The 16,562-nt window shown below is 47.1% G+C and overlaps 1 protein-coding gene across 2 annotated transcripts in view; it reads right to left on the minus strand.

The window, feature by feature from the left end:
- LOC126524653 (monocarboxylate transporter 12-like) overlaps positions 1–16,341 on the minus strand; it is a 40,670-nt gene extending 24,329 nt beyond the window's left edge. Inside the window, exon 1 of one of the 2 annotated variants that reach the window (XM_050172955.3) lies at positions 16,257–16,341. In XM_050172955.3, coding sequence (XP_050028912.1) covers positions 16,257–16,291 — 35 coding nt within the window. In that variant the 5' untranslated portion in view covers positions 16,292–16,341. The remainder of the gene's footprint in view (positions 1–16,256) is intronic. The other variant, XM_072287337.1, reaches the window with a different exon arrangement.
- Positions 16,342–16,562: the final 221 nt, after the last annotated feature.

Genomic DNA, 16,562 nt, shown 5'->3' on the forward strand with positions numbered 1-16,562 from the left:
GGAAGTTCCGGGAAAATGAGAAAGGCAGAAGTGAGTCGTATACAGAGTTTGCCTACAGGCTAATGTCAAACATGCAGGAGTGGCTCAAAGAAGAGAAAGCGTTTGGTGACCACGAGAAAGTTCTGCAGTGTTTCGGGCTAGAACAGTTTTATAGTCGGTTACCTGAGAACGTGCGGTACTGGGTCTTGGATAGGCCAGACGTTAGTACGGTGGCTAGAGCCGCTGAGTTAGCCGAGGAGTTTGTGACGCGTCGGGCTCGTGGAGCTAAGGACGGTCAAAAGGGTGAATTTGGCTCCAAGTTTGAGAGGCCGAAGTTCACACCCATGAGAGCAAAGGGGGATACACGTAGTGCGGATGCGAGTGAAAGCAGTCCGACCGAACGTAAGGAGACGGCGGCAACCGAAGCCGAACGCAGAAAGCGGTTCGAGACAAGGCGAGCGCGCGTGTGTTATACGTGCCAGAAGCCGGGTCACTTTTCGGCGCAGTGTCCGACCGAACGTGAGGAGACGGCGGCAACCGAAGCCGAACGCAGAAAGCGGTTCGAGACGAGGCAAGCGCGCGTGTGTTATACGTGTCAGAAGCCGGGTCACTTTTCGGCGCAGTGTCCAGAAACAAAACCAAAAGTCGTGTTTTTGTCTTTATGCAGCACTGACGAGAACATGAAGCTTCTCGAGCCTTACATGCGAGACCTCCTCGTGAACGGGAAAGAGTGCCGAGTGCTTCGCGATTCCGCAGCTACAATGGATGTAGTTCACCCCTCTTACGTAGAACCCGATATGTTCACGGGCGAGTGCGCATGGATCAAGCAAGCAGTGGAAGCTCATAGCGTGTGTCTGCCGGTAGCAAAAGTGCTTATTGAAGGACCTTTCGGAGCACTTGAGACGGAGGCCGCAGTGTCATCTATGCTGCCCCCCCAGTACCCGTACCTATTTTCGAACAGGTCCGATCACCTCCTGCGCGAGAAGGGGCTTTTGTTTGGTGAGGCTAGCGTTCAGGCCTTAACCAGATCGAAGGTTCGGGAGCTCGCTGCAAAGGCGGTAGTTGCGGGGTCGACGTTGTTGAACGATGAAAAAGGGTCAGAGGCGCAGCAAGCTGGTATTCAGAGCACGCCCGAACGGGATAAAATTGAGCCTGTAGCGTTAAAGGCACCAGATACTGGAGAGGAAATTCCCGATGCGGGAAAGTTAGAAGAGCTTCCGGTCGAGCTTCCGGGACTAGGCTCAGTGACGAACAGGAAATACACCGATCAAGTCATTAGTGACTTAATAAGTAAAGCATCGCTGTCGCCTGAGCAGAAAACCGGACTACACCAGCTCTTACAGGAGTTTCAAGGTCTGTTCTCTGAGAGGCCTGGTAGGACTTCTGTCCTTACTCATGACATAGAACTTACCTCCCCAGAGCCAGTACGATCCAAGGCGTACCGGGTGTCACCCCGCCAGAGCGATATTATGGAGGCTGAGGTAAAGAAAATGCTACAGCTCGGTGTTATTGAAGCGGGTGAGAGTGATTATACCTCCCCTTTGATTTTAGTTGAGGTACCGGGCAAGGAACCTCGTCCTTGCGTCGACTACCGCAGGCTTAATTCCATCACTAAGGATCAAATTTATCCGATCCCTAACATCGAGGAGCGCCTTGAGAGAGTGAGTAGCGCTCAGTTTATTTCCACCCTAGATCTTGTCAGGGGTTATTGGCAGGTTCCACTTACAGAAGAGGCTAGTAGGTATGCGGCGTTCATTTCACCAATGGGGACATTCCGTCCTAAAGTTTTGAGTTTTGGTTTGAAGAACGCGCCATACTGCTTTTCAAGCCTCATGGATAAAGTGTTGCGGGGACAGCAAGAATTCGCTTTACCGTATCTAGACGACGTAGCGATATTCTCCGCATCCTGGCCTGAGCATATGGCCCACTTGCGGGCAGTGCTAACCCGCCTGCGCGATGCGGGCTTGACAGTCAAGGCTCCCAAGTGCCAGTTAGCACAGGCCGAGGTTGTCTACCTCGGACACGTGATTGGTCGGGGTCGTCGCCGCCCCTCTGAAATAAAGGTGGCCGCTGTGCGAGACTTCCCGCAACCGCGCACGAAGACCGATATTCGGTCGTTCTTAGGTGTCGCCGGCTACTATCAGAGGTACATCCCCAGGTACTCTGATATCGCGGCTCCCTTGACGGATGCTCTAAGAAAGACAGAGCCGCAAACAGTCGTCTGGGATGAGACGAAGGAAAGAGCTTTTAGCGCCCTAAAGAGCGCCCTAACAAGCCAGCCTGTGCTACGATCGCCCGACTACACAAAAGGGTTCGTTGTTCAGTGTGATGCTAGTGAGCGAGGCATGGGCGTTGTACTGTGCCAACGGGAAAATGGAGAAGTAGAACACCCCGTCCTGTATGCTAGTCGTAAGCTGACGAGTCGTGAGCAGGCGTATAGCGCCACCGAGAAAGAGTGTGCGTGTATCGTGTGGGCCGTTCAGAAATTGTCATGTTACCTAGCTGGCTCGAGGTTTATCATTGAGACGGATCACTGCCCTCTCCAATGGCTGCAGACCATCTCTCCCAAAAATGGCCGCCTCCTGCGCTGGAGCCTCGCTTTGCAACAATATTCCTTTGAGGTGCGTTACAAAAAGGGGAGTCTCAACGGTAACGCCGATGGCTTAAGTCGAAGCCCCTAACGTGGGAATCAGCCTCAAAATTGCTTGTTACTGATGTTTTTCTTCCTGAGGCAGGATTTTTTTTAACTTATTGCTTTTGTGTAGTGTTTCAAAGTGATGATGTGCTTTTTAGTGCAATTTTTCCGATTTGTGGACGCGTTCTGAGTGCTGCTAAACTACTGTAAGGAACTAGGCAGCAGTATAAAAGGGGAAAGAGCCTGGCAGGGCTTAGTGAGGGTTGTGCCGTGCTTGCTGACTGAGCGGTTGACTTTCGGCTTAGTTCTAACGCTTGCCGGAAACGAGAACAAAAATGTCAACTCTCCCGAAGTCACTTTGCAGTGTCCTGTGTGCACCTGAACGTGAGAACGAGGCCTTCTCTGTGCGCTGCGCTCAAGAAACGCCAAAGGACGCCCGACTACGGTTATGAGCATCATCGAGCGACATCCCTCCGGACAGCGGATGCAGTCCCCTGACCATCGGGATCTCCTTCCCCCGGCGGGGCGGTCTGTTACGTTTCGCCTACAACGCGCGGTAATGCCGGCGCGGATGCATCGGACGCCGGGGCTTCGTTCAAAGCGGCGGACATTTTGGCCCGTTCGACGCCGCCGCAACGCCTCCCCGCCAAACGTGTCCAGGCGTGTTTCAGTGCCACGTGTCTTCGTGTGTGCGTGTGTGTGTGTGTGCCCTCGCTTGTCAAAGCGCGGCAGCCGGGGAGCGGAGTTCCCCGAATGAGGAGCCGGGAGGTCTCTCGGCTCAACCGTGCGCGCCGTCGTGTGGGCGGGTTGGCGATGCGTCACTACACTCGGTTCAGCAGGTCTCTCGGCTCGACCGTGCGCGCCGTCGTGGGCTCATGCTCCGCCGTCCCGTGACCTTCATCCCGTGACCTTCATCCCGTGACCTTCCCTTTTGGACCGCGACGCCGAGAGTATAAGAGCAGCTGCCCCCGGACGCCAGGAAAGAGGCTCCGATTTGTACTGTTGAGTTACGTGCTCTCCCGTCTCTCCACTTCGGTCGACCTGACCGGCCGCTCTTTTGCTATGTTAGAATAAACAAGTTGTTCTGTTACCAGTCTTCTCTTGCTTTGCCGGGACCTTCGGATGCTTCCAGTGCCCCAGGCCGCCAGGCCAACGCTACCCTTGGGGCTTGCGACCCATTGGCAATAACGGGCGTCAGCACCGAGACCCCAACAACTCGTGCCAGCGGTGCGATTCCTACAGGGCGTAGCCAGGGCGAGGGGGGGGGGGGTGCTTATGGAGCTTCAGCCCCCCCCCCCCGAAATTTTTTCGTGCTGTCCGTGCACCGCCGACCAAAGCAACCCCCGGCGCAGGAAATCATTCTGGATTTTGTCTAGAACTTCTTTGTCATGCTCGAAAAGCCATTTCACCGCGAAAATTGCGAACTCGGGCTGGATTTCGCGGCAACGCCCATGCACCAGGAGTCACATAACGCAAGCAGCCCCATCCGAGCACAGTTTCAAGGGCGTTTTGATGGCGAGCGGGCTCGCCGCGGCATCTCGCAGAGGCCGCGAAATCTAGACTCTATCATGGAATCTACGGAGCGCGTGGATGTCAATTCCGAAACTTTGTGGGTGTAATGTTTTCAAAAACTTTTGATTTGAAAGGTGGATTGCCATTTCCAAACGTGTGCTTTAGGTTTTCAAGTGCGGAACTTCGTAAGTTTAATGTTCCCATAAATATTTGACGCCAAATGTGCAGTAACTTTTCCAAAGTCGTACATCGAGCCATACAACGAGACAAGCCAAATCAACATACTATCAGATAAGTTGACAAAGCCCGCAGCGAGGCCCGATGAGACGAAGCGTTGTGGTGGTTCATTCGTGCCGTCATGTCACATAAAAAAATATCAACATTTTTTTTCACGTGCGCCAAAGCATCCAGTGAAGACACTAAAACTAGCCAAGGTAACTATGTTCTTATTTGTTTTTTCTACTTCGACTTTTACTCGCGAGGACACATTGAGTCTCTTCAATTTTTTTGTTCACGCTCCCCTACCCGGGGGCTGCCAGAGCCAGCCAGAGCGCATGCGTTTTTCTCGTGTTGCACCGACCACCGCGCAGCGCACTTCCGTGCGTGTTCGGTTTTCTGTGGCCGAGTGCATTTTCGCTTGGCAGATTTTTGGACGCTTTCTAGCTAGCAGACGAGAAAAAGAAACAACGGCCGCTCGCCGCCATCACTTTGGGGACTCGACGGATTGCACGGCGTTCGCTTGAGCGCAACCTCTTCTGAAAGTCTTGTCTCGCCGGCGTAGGATACCGAGCAGTATGCGCATGGTTCTTGGTGGACCAAGTAACCCTACCCACCCCGCGCAATTATGGTTCATTTCATTATCTGCAAGGTCTGCGCGTAGCACGCAGGCATCTCTCATTTACAAAAGTGGCACGCAGCTGTGAGGGTAAATGTTCTTTAATGCGCTCATACACTGGGTTCAACATGGTTGCGCGACGTAATGGACGGTCCAGAAGTTGAGCAGCGTGGTGCCATGAGGTTTTTGACAGCTGAAGGTGTTTCCCAAAAAGGAATTAGTCACCGTATGGCTGCCATGTACATTGAACATTGCATTTCATCGGCCACTGTGAAGCGTTAGAACAACCGGTTCAAAGAAGGACGTGAAAGTTGCAAAGACGATCCCAGACCAGGCCAAAGCCATCGTGCAATCACCCCTAACAAAATTGCAAAGGTTGATGAGCTGATGACACAAGAACGGAGGATAAGCATCGATGAACTGGCAGGGCGTGTGATCATCAGTCACGGTTCGCTTCAACGTCACCGTTCGCGCCATAATTCATGAACATCTCGGTTATCGGCTCTTGTGTGCGCAATGGATGCTCAAGATTATGAACCACCGCCAGAATACGGAGAAGTTCGGTGCTGCCGTTGCTCATTTGATCCGGTATCACAATAAGGGTGACGATTTCTTGTCCACAATTGTGATCGGCGACCAACCATGGTGCCACTACTACGAGCTTGGAACACGACGGCAAAGCTTACAACGGAAACATTCGAATTCACCACCCCCAAAGAAAGCAAAGGCCATCATCTCCGCAAGAAAGGTGTTGTTGACTTTTACTTGTCGATAGTCAGGGGCCATTACTGATAGAATTTGCTAAATCTTGAGAGGCTATGAATTGTTTCCGATATTGTGAAACGCCGGAAAGGCTGCGTGTCGCAATAAAGAACAAACTACGTGAAAAATTGACGAATGGGATCATCTTTTTCCACGACAGTGCCCGTCCCCACGTCGCTAATGTGGTTAATATAAAACTGGCGAAGTTCAAGTGGGAAATGCTGCAATATCCGCCATACAGCTCAAATCTGTCGCCTTGCGACTCCCACTTTTTGGGGCAACCGAATAAAGAGCTCAAGGGCACCAGATTCGTCACGGACGATGACGTGAAAGTCACTTGCAGACGTTTTGAAGCGGCAACCCAAGGAGCTTTATGAGACGGGAATTACGTGACTCGATAGTCAATGGGACAAATGTCTAAATGCTCATGGAGGCTACTTTTAAATAAAGTGCCCCGTTTGTCGTATATTCGCATTGGCTCACTTTCATTTGACTCGCCCTCGTATATTCTGCAGAACTCCTGCTTTTTATACGTGCTCTCTGCTGCGACTATAAGTTCCGTGCAATTACTCACGATACACGACCGTTGACAGCTGCTCTTGCGTAATACATTGGAACAAGTGACAGCGTCATTGAGATTTTTCACTGGCCGTTGCATATGTACAAGAATGTAAACAAGGATCTTGAATGACAAAGTTTCATTAACATATTTGTCCTCAACTTGTTCATTTCATGGCCTTTACATTTTTCAGATCAGCGGCATGCACTGCTTTGCTGCTTTCGAACTGATGTAGTTCTAAAGCTCGTGTGATATTTTCTTTACTTATTAAATAGACCAAAAACATGGAAACATCGACATCAGTTATGTTGGGCCCAATTTTTTGGCACATACGAGTGTAATATTTTATGAAAAAATACATATTTTACTTGTATTGACAGTGCGTAGCATTCAGGAATTCGTTTACAGTATCTTTGGCAATGGCAATGCAGTTATTTTTCAAGTATTTGATCCCTAGGGAAATTGTTTATGAAGAAGCTTTAGCTTGGGCCCAACTCCGACGCGGCCTATTCAGATACATGTAAAACGCAGAAACGCTTTTCTGAGATAACTCTTGAATTGTTTTTAATGAAATTTGTTGCATTTGAGAAAGCAAGTTAAATTCTAGTGTCTGTTGGAAGCGAAATTTCGATTTAGGGCCGGAACTTTGTTTAAAATATTTTGAAAAATTCAAAACTTCGAAAAAAATAGAAGGACGAAGTTTTCAAATTAATAGCTCTGCATCAAGAACAGATATCGCGGTTCTGTAAACGGCATCCATTACCCCTTTCAAAGCAGACAAATTCGATTAATCTATTTCTAGCTTACATGAATTGGTCATGTTATGTACGAGGGTTCTGCAAGAGCCGTATTTCCATAATACTTAATTTCTTGAGATTCATGTGTAACATATCAATTTTGTCCGCTCTAGATGCACTATTATGTGCAAATCACAGAATTGTGATATCAATTTTCATTGCTGATTTATAGAGTTGTAAACTTCATTGTTTCGTTGTCTGGAAATATTCAGTTTTTGTCACTTCTGAATAAAATATTCACGACCTAAATCGAGAATTCAAAACAAACTGTCACTAGAATTTTAGTTTTTCTTTTAAATGCAACAAACCTCATCAAATTTGGTAGCTGTGGTTGCCGAGAGAAATGAATTCTCCTTCTACATCTATTTAGATAGGAGCATCCGACCTAATGTTTCCTCTTAGGAGGAGGCCAAGCTGCAATGTGCAGCACAACAGTACAACATAGGTATTTCTTTGCCTTTGTTATGGGCTCTTCTACTTAAAAGAGAACTGAACGGAATGTCTGATTTCTGTTTCGGTGGGGCAATCTAAGCCTGGCAAAAGGTAATTTGGCCCGATGGTATTGTAAGGATTCTTTTCGCAAAACACTTTTTCTTTCTGGTCTACCTTGTCTAATGAACAACGAATCCAGATGATAATGGCGATGGAGCACCCTTATTATGAAAAAAGTATTTGGTATTCATAATATCAATTCAGCAATTTGCTGTATGACCGCTTTTGCATGATCGCTCCTTCAAGCATGCATTACAAGCGCCAAGCCTATAGCAGAATGCACTCTGTTGGTAGTGGCATTACCTTAAAGTATTTTCGCCTAAGAGCACTACCACAGATCTAAAACACTTATAACTGTGCACCTGCTAAACAAGACAGTTCTTTATGTAAATGGGCATGGGTCTAACACGCAAAATTAGCAAACATAGGTGCCTTCATTGCGTAGTTCTTGCAATGTCCAGTATGAACGCGAATGCGTGTGCGTACAAGCCTCACGCTCGTAGTGGAAGTCAGAACACATCGCTGGTTACAGCGGAGCCCATTCAGCAAAGCGTAAGAAGGCATCGACTTCCAATCACGGATTTCGGAACCAAGGAGGTTAAAGAAAAAATTATGGACTGGAAGTCGCCTATACCCGCCTATGAGCTCGGGTGAAGCCGGCGGCGGCCATCATGCGCGGGGCAAGAAACAGCCTGCCAAGGGTTTCGCAGCGCTGTTCGCCGAATTTTCCAGCAGTTTCTAACTGCTTAATTGATTTTGAATTCCTAATGCAACACTGTGGGCTATGAGGCAATCCATATTGGAGGTCTTCGGATCACGGGTATCCGAGTACTGGAGCATTTCTTTATATTAGCGGCATATGATTATGCAGACTCGCAAAGAGGAAACAAAATCGCTCAATAGTTAGCGTTTATTCACTTTCTTTTGTGAACGCTTGAAATTGAGCAATCATGAAATCTGTCATAACAAAAACAATTGAAAACAGAAAATGTAGCATGAGAAACGGGAGCACACGCAACAAACATATGTATTCATTATTATCTTAATTATCATCAGGTGCAGCCGTCGCTTTAGAATCCCATTTCACGGAGGTGTCAAACTTTGGTAGCGGCCGTTTACATTTAGCGTGGAATATAAGATATTTTTTTTTACTCTTGAGCAAGGCAATGCTAATCTGCCGCCTGATTTATCTATATGAGAAGATATAATGCGCTTATCAAGGTTATCAAGGGAGATTCCCTTGATAACCTCCCTTATCATGGCCGCACGTGCGGCAAGAATGATGTGAAAAAAAGATCTCATGGAAACCGGTCTTCGACAAAACAACAATTCTATTGAGGCACAGAGATAAACTCGTGCGTGAGCTCGTGGAAGCCTTCCATATGCCTATGAGCGGAGATAAGTGCGTCATCCAGACTTCCGTCCGCTTCTCTGATAGGGAGCTTCAATTCTTGGCCAACTCAATCGGGTACACGGGCTAACACGTGATGTTCAAGATGCCTTGTTTTCTTCTGTTTCGGTTTTCCTATCTATTCGTGTATGTGTTTGGTATAAGCGCAAGTTAGCACTCGTCGGGTGCTAACTCGTCGTGAAGGCGGAGCCTTCCGTCGCACGAAAGGCCAGGGGGGGGGGGGGGGGTGATAGGAGGAAGGGAGGGGATGAGGCGGCATTGGGCTTAGGCAGCAACTGCCTATTTCGCGACCGGGAGCAAGGGCGACTGATGATAGTGATCTAAAGAAAGGAAGGACGCTTGATTCTGAAGGGAACTGACGATAACGGCTCATACTCGCGCACGAAACAGAGGAAAGTGGGCAGGTAGCGCAAGAGGAATGGGAGGACGGCTTCTAGTCCGCCAGCAACTGTGTATGTTGCGTGGCGGCGCGCTCCGTATCTTGAAAGAGCTCTGCAGACGGCTCATACCATTGTGCGCCTTGTTTTCTCGCTGCTGTCCGCGCAAATTATTATTTATTTATTTGCTTTGAACACATATACACATATACACAGTTTACAGGAAAGGGAAAGCGACGAGCAGGCTGGCAACTGCCACCGGAAGGGGCACAACGCCTGCCTACTCTTCTGAAGGGAGGTGACAGCAACACAGAAATGGAAGATAGGAAGGAGGGGAGGAGACAGCAAAGGAAGAGAAACAGGACAAATCTAAAGACTAAAGTAGAACACAATACACTACGGACGTTGTTCTGCCCAGTTTCGACTCTGCAGCCGCAATTAAAGTGACGCCGCGTCGAACAGCCTCCACAATTATCAATCACATCCATGGCTAGTTCGCTATGCGGCTAATTGTGCGCTCCACGATGACACACAGCCGCACGCAATCACAGTTTCACCGGTAGTCGGTTCACAATATAAACTACAAGGTGTTTGAACCCACCACTTCCCATTTTCAAAGGAAGAAGCGTTAGAACACAGTACAGATCACACACACGGTAGGGCCGGTCACTGACGGTCACGCTACTACAGAATGTTGAATGTTCACGCTACAAACGTGAACCTAAGTTAGTTAATTCTAGAAAGGTTAGTAGGGCGCGATAAGCCTAATCACGTTTAGATGCACAACCACTCGGGTATAAACATTATTCGAGTGTCGCACACCGCAGGCCAAGGAGATGATAGTTTTTCACTAGCGACATGCGCTACGCACTGAAAGCAGGACACTCAAATATAAGGTGCTGAAGTGTCTCGTAGCAGCCACAAGACGTACACAATGGACTTGCCGCACGCCCTTGCCTGTGTAAACATTCATACACGTTCACGCAACCAACCCTCAGCTTGAGCAGTTGTGCTCTAGCGCGACGAGGCAAGCCTCGACTGCGAACTCGGGACGGAAACGTTCCATTTGCGACGCGCTGATCTGGATGCTGCTTGAGTAGGTGGCGACGAATCAGGAGACGAGCGTCATCAAGCTTGCACAAAATTTCTGGGCAGTCACAGTTGTTGTGAGCGCAACTTGAAGCGAGCCGATCAGCCTCTTCATTTCCGGCGATTCCTACGTGTGAAGGTATCCATTGAGCAACGAGAGATAGCCCACGTGATGTAATTTTGCTCGCAGAGTCAGTAATGCTACGCACAAGTGGACAATCAAGGTCACTGCGTTGTAACCTGTTAAGAGCAGCACGGGAGTCCGTAAAGAAGACAACCTTCGATGTAGTTAACTCCTCTTGTACGTACTTCAGTGCAACATTAATTGCTGCTAGTTCTGCAGTTGTTGACGAAGTCGGATGAGGTATTTGAAAGATACGTCGTACTTGAGTTGATGGGCAGAAAAAAGCTGCAAAGGTGCCCTGACCATCGCTGTGCACAGATACATCTGTGAAAACTTGAAGATAATCTGGAAACTTTTCGAACATGTGAGACTGAGCTAATTGGAATATTGCCGAAACAGCCATATCAGACTTTTTGTGCATGTCAGGGATTGTGAGGTAAATGGGGAATACGTGCTTCGTGATAACTTTTGGAGGCGGAGACGGATTTGAAGCAGCATGTTCAGAAATGGTACTTATATTCTTAAATAATGCCGCCAATTTTCCCATGCGAGATAACGGGCGTTGAATGAGACGATCAAGGAGCGATTGACCATTCGATGCGCAGTGTAGACGCTCAATATGATACAGAGCTCTCTGATCTGCTTGCAGCCTCAGGGTTAACTGATGCGCTTCAGTCAGTAATGCAATAGATTGCGCCTCACGAGGTAACCCAAGCATTAGTCGAAGGGCAACGCGATGATCTCGCTCCAGTTGGGCCATCAAACTAGGTGATATGTTCAAAATTGGTAATGCGTACAGCATGCCTGAGAGCACAGATGACTGGTACACCTGAAGAGCCGGTGTTTGGTCGCAGCCAGCACCTTGAGCAGTCAAGGCGGCCACATACTTAAGGAGGGAATGCGATTTGCGTCGTACAGATTTAACGGCAGGACGCCAAGAGATGCGGTCATCCACAATTAACCCCAAACAACGGTGTTGCACCCAGTTTATAGGCGTTTCGTCGAGATGCAGTCGGCTCATTGTTCGACTAGCGCGTTGTTTAGGGTGATATGCTATTGCAGCCGACTTAGCAGGTGATATGAGCAGGCCAACTTCCCCCAAGTACTCCGAAGTAGCGTTGAGAGCACTTTGCAAGCTTGCAAGGTGCGAAGGGCCGCTTATCCACAGAGCAATGTCATCTACGTAGACAGCTATGCTCACAGGGAAGTCAGTGTCCCGAGGCAAACGACTTGGAAGCGCGGCGAGTACGGTGTTAAACAAAATCGGCGATAATACGCTGCCCTGTGGAACATTACACTTCACATCTCGGCAAATACTATATAGTTACTCTTCCGACACGCACTTTCATCCGGCGCTTCGATAGAAAATTATGCACAAATTGGAGCAGACGACCCGAAATACCCGCGGTTGCAAGAGCGAAAACAATCGCCTTATACGGAACTGAATCGAAAGCTTGCTGTATGTCTAGGAAGAGCATGTAGGCGGAATGCTTGGTTCCTTTAGCAAATTCGAGCGCTGAGACAAGGTCTGATATGCTATCCAGAGCTGAACTGCGGCGACGAAAGCCACTCATGACATCAGGGATAAAATTCAGCTCCTCTAGCCTGACATCTAAGCGAAACAAGACCATTCGCTCCATTAACTTGATGACATTGGAAGTTAGGGATATTGGTCGGTAGGACTTGAGGTGCCTTGCAGGACGCCCGGGCTTTAAAATTGGTATTACCACGGACGATTTCCATTCAGCAGGGATTACACCGGTTCTCCATACCTCATTATACTCGTCCAATATATGGTCACGGAAACTCTTATCAACGTTCCGCAATACTTGATATGTCACACCATCTTCGCCTGGAGCAGTGCGGCGTTTCGAGATGCTCAGCGTGTGTCGCAGCTCCTCAAGAGTGAAATCTGCCTAGTCCATATGGCAGACTGGACCGTAGGAAGCGGTTATGGTGCTGTGACTTGTCAAAGAAGGAAGGTCGCTAATTGCGGTATCGCTAATTGCGCGAAGCGATATATAGCACGAAGGTCACTTCGCTCGCTGCTGCTGTCGCGCTTGCTCATGCCAGCGTTTTGACAGCAAGTGTCCGCGGTCATTGTGTGTGATGTGTTCATGTTTGCCTCTGTGCGCGCATGCACAATGCTTGTTAATTGAGGAAGTAAGCGAAGTTTATACGGCCAATATTAGTGTTATCATTACTTTGTATAACTGCCCACTAATTCGCTATCGCAGTCGATGCTTAAGTTTTCGAGCGAAACTGACTTTTTTCCGGCTAGAGAATTTTAGAAACAACAAAGCAAACGGCGAATTGTGGTTTCTATAATTAAGTTATTTATTTAGTCATACTCATAGCCATCTCGTGAGGGTCATAACAGGAAGGATCAGTAATTGAACTGCACATAGAACAAATATTTTAAGAACATTTCATCTGGAAGGAACACAGTTACATACAGTGGTATAACGGTTATAAACAGGTGTAAGGTGCCTGAGAAAGGCTGGCCAACATTTCGATAGGAGGACCTATTTTGGTCAGAGGCAGCCATGTCATCATCGGCATGTTAGTTTATAGGGTTAGTTCAGTGACGTCACGTGCTGTTGTCGAATGCGGCTGGTTGTAAACGGAAAGACTTCAAAGAGAATGAGAGCTGTTGCCTGACGTCTGTGAGCGTGGTTCATAAGACGAGAGGACAAGAGCGGGAGAGTGGGAAGGTGGGGAGAAAAGAAAAGCAAGAAGAGCAGTGAAAAAACGGGGAAAGGCACTAAGAGGGAAGACAAAAAAAAGAAAGAACAAGGAAAAAGAAGAAAAAGAAGGGCATGGGAGGGTGATGGGAAGCGAGAGGTAGGGAGCATTCAGGGGTGTCGTTGGCGGCATGCTTTTGTGGCTTTAGAAGAGCCGGTCAGGCGGTCAGTGCGCGAGTAACAAAAAACACCCAGAAAGACATCAGTTGAAAGAGTGACTTTAGTATCGTAGTAGCAATGCGTCGGCTAATTTTGAAGGAGTTAAGATGGCGACAAGGAGTCTGGGGTGCAATGCATGGGATAACTGGAAGGCAGCGGCGTGGTCTTTCAAGGCACGTTAGCCCCAGTAGCTCACCGTAGGTGTCGTTACGGCGTTATACAGAAATGGCGATACCCTGTGTGGCTGAGGCGCCGACAAAGGTATACTGGCGTCTGGGACTTTGGAATGTGTTGGTGAGGGTATTTAATGTATACCTATACATATATATATATATATATATATATATATATATATATATATATATATATATATATATATATATATATATATATATATATATATATATATATATATATGTTATTTTTAATATATATGTATATATATAGCAGAATGATGGCTGTACCGTTAAGGGATAAGAAAAAAGCAGATTGGGTTAGGGAACAAACGCGAGTTATTGACATCTTAGTTGAAATCAAGAAAAAGAAATGGGCATGGGCAGGACATGTAATGAGGAGGGAAGATAACCGATGGTCATTAAGGGTTACGGAATGGATTCCAAGGGAAGGGAAGCGTAGCAGGGGGCGGCAGAAAGTTAGGTGGACGGATGAGATTAAGAACTTTGCAGGGACGACATGGCCACAATTAGTACATGACCGGGGTATTTGGAGAAGTATGGGAGAGGCCTTTGCCCTGCAGTGGGCGTAACTAGGCTGATGATGATGATAATGGTACATGTAAAATAAACAATAGACCAAAAAGGGGGAGGAACCAAAACCGGAATAACAAATAGAAGGGTGACGTGCGCAGAAGCGGGCGGGGGCAGGTGTACTTGTGAAAAGCGGGCAGTACAGTTGATTTAAACATAACATCAAGCAAGAGTATATTGAATTGAGTAGTAGGAAGGAAAATTTTTTTCTTCCCAGAATGGAGGTATGGGTGAGGTTAAGGAATTAAGGTTAGCTGGTGACATAATTTATTTTGTGCCTTGGTTGATATGACAATTTCAGATTTAAGTTACTACTTTTAAGATCTCCAAGTTGCAACGTGCCAAATTAATTCCCGTCGGCTGTAGGCAATTAAACTTGTTTATGAGGTATGATTCCGTATATTTCTTTCACAAGGTGAACGGAAATTTCTTTGTAGTATATAGAGCCTTGCTTTGTCGAACATATGACCATGTTAATTATATGACCATGTTATATGACCATGTTAAAGTGGCTGTCTACTGCTTTAAGTAAATTGTGTTTTGTAACCGCGCGGTGACCGGTGAGTCTAGTATGAATTTGTTCTCCTGTCTCGCCTAAGTATTGTTTGCTACAAGCGGCGCATTCTAGACAGCAGACTACGTTGCTTGATGTGCAGGTTAAACCCGAAGTTACCTTGTGTGAGTAATTCGACGCTGTACTATTTACTGTAGTAGTACATTGAATATGTTTGCATGTAGAGCACCTGCGGTGGCTACAGGGACCGGTTCCCACCTTCGTCTTTGTTCTTAGTTTGACATGCACAAGAATATCTTCAAAATTAGTGTTGCGTCTGTAGGCTACTCTGGGCGGGTAGGGAAAAATCTTATTCTGTTTCTGGTTGCTGGTGAGAATTGGTTAGTATTTACTGAGGATGTTATTCACGCTTGGGAGTGCGTTTGAGAATTTAGTAGTAAGAAGAGGCGTTGTTGGTCTTTTGATCTTCGGGCAGAGCTTGAGGACCTCGGCTCCATCAAGTTTGTTGGCAGTGGTGTAGGCTTTTTGAAGGAACGAAGGAATTACTAATAAGCTGTACAGTTTCAACAAAATACGTATCAAGACGAAGCTCAAAATATCTCAGAGTATTTTTTTACCATATCATTCAGTAATTCATTCCGCAACTTAATAGCGTCAGGAAAGAAAGACAAGCGCAATAAGTCTGTTCGGGCTAGTATTGCTAGTACGAATGTACTGCGTGTTCGTGGGAACGTTTTGTGGAAGCGCATTAAATAATCATCCTTGTTTAGGTTCACCTCTGTGTGTAGCATCTCAAAAAGCAGTTTCAATCGCTGCTTCGGCCTTCTTGACTCCAGTGGTTTCAAGTTACACACTTTTAGCATTAGAATTACCGAGTCACTTGATCGATATTTGGAGCAGATAAATTGAAGTGGTGTTATCTGAATAAGTTCTAAGTTTATTTTTAAGACCTTTTGAGCCGGGCTGCACACAGGACTAGCATATTCTAGGCACGCACGGATTTACGTCTTGCACGCAATCGAATTGACTTCTTCTGTTGCTTGGCACAATTTCCTTCGCAGGAAGCGCAACTTCTGATCTGTTGACTGAGAAATATTTTCAACATGCGGGTGCCAGCTTAATTTATCTGTTATGGCTACGTTCAAGTATTTGAAACTACATACTTTTACCAGTACATTATCAGCAATGCTATGACTTCGGCCACATTAAAGCACGGCTCGAGCGGGAAAATATTAGATTATTTTACTGTAGAGTTATGATGAACACTGCTTCATGTGAGTATTGGTCGCCCACAACTAGAGAAACTTTGCCTACCGATAGATACAGGGCTGCGCTCCTCCGCCAAAATTTTGTGTAACTTTCCGCAATGCAGAATCTGTAAGACGGTCTTACGCGGAAGTTTTAGCTCAAAGACTGCTACCTAAATACATGAGAACGGAGAAATCGCCTTTCTCGTCAACTACTAGAAACAAAAGACAGGCGTAAAGTTTCATCGCTTACCATGAAGCAGGACACAGTCGTTTGACCTCCGTCATACCAACCACTATGGTCACTGGAAGCACGTGTTGTGGCCCGTTAAAGCAGCGATGGAATTTGGTCTGTGCTTATCGAAGCTGTGTATCTGCCCTCTTACTCTTACGATTTCTCGCTTCCCCTCTTCACATATACGATAAAAGTCCACCTTGAGATATGTTTGCTCAGCTACCCGCCTGTAGTTTGTTTTTATTCTAGCTGATATGATGCGTCTAACGGGTTCGTTGCTCTCATTAATAAATCGATAAGCCTTGAACAAACAAAAACGATAAA

Source organism: Dermacentor andersoni, chromosome 3, assembly GCF_023375885.2.
Source record: "Dermacentor andersoni chromosome 3, qqDerAnde1_hic_scaffold, whole genome shotgun sequence".
Taxonomy (NCBI): domain Eukaryota; kingdom Metazoa; phylum Arthropoda; class Arachnida; order Ixodida; family Ixodidae; genus Dermacentor; species Dermacentor andersoni.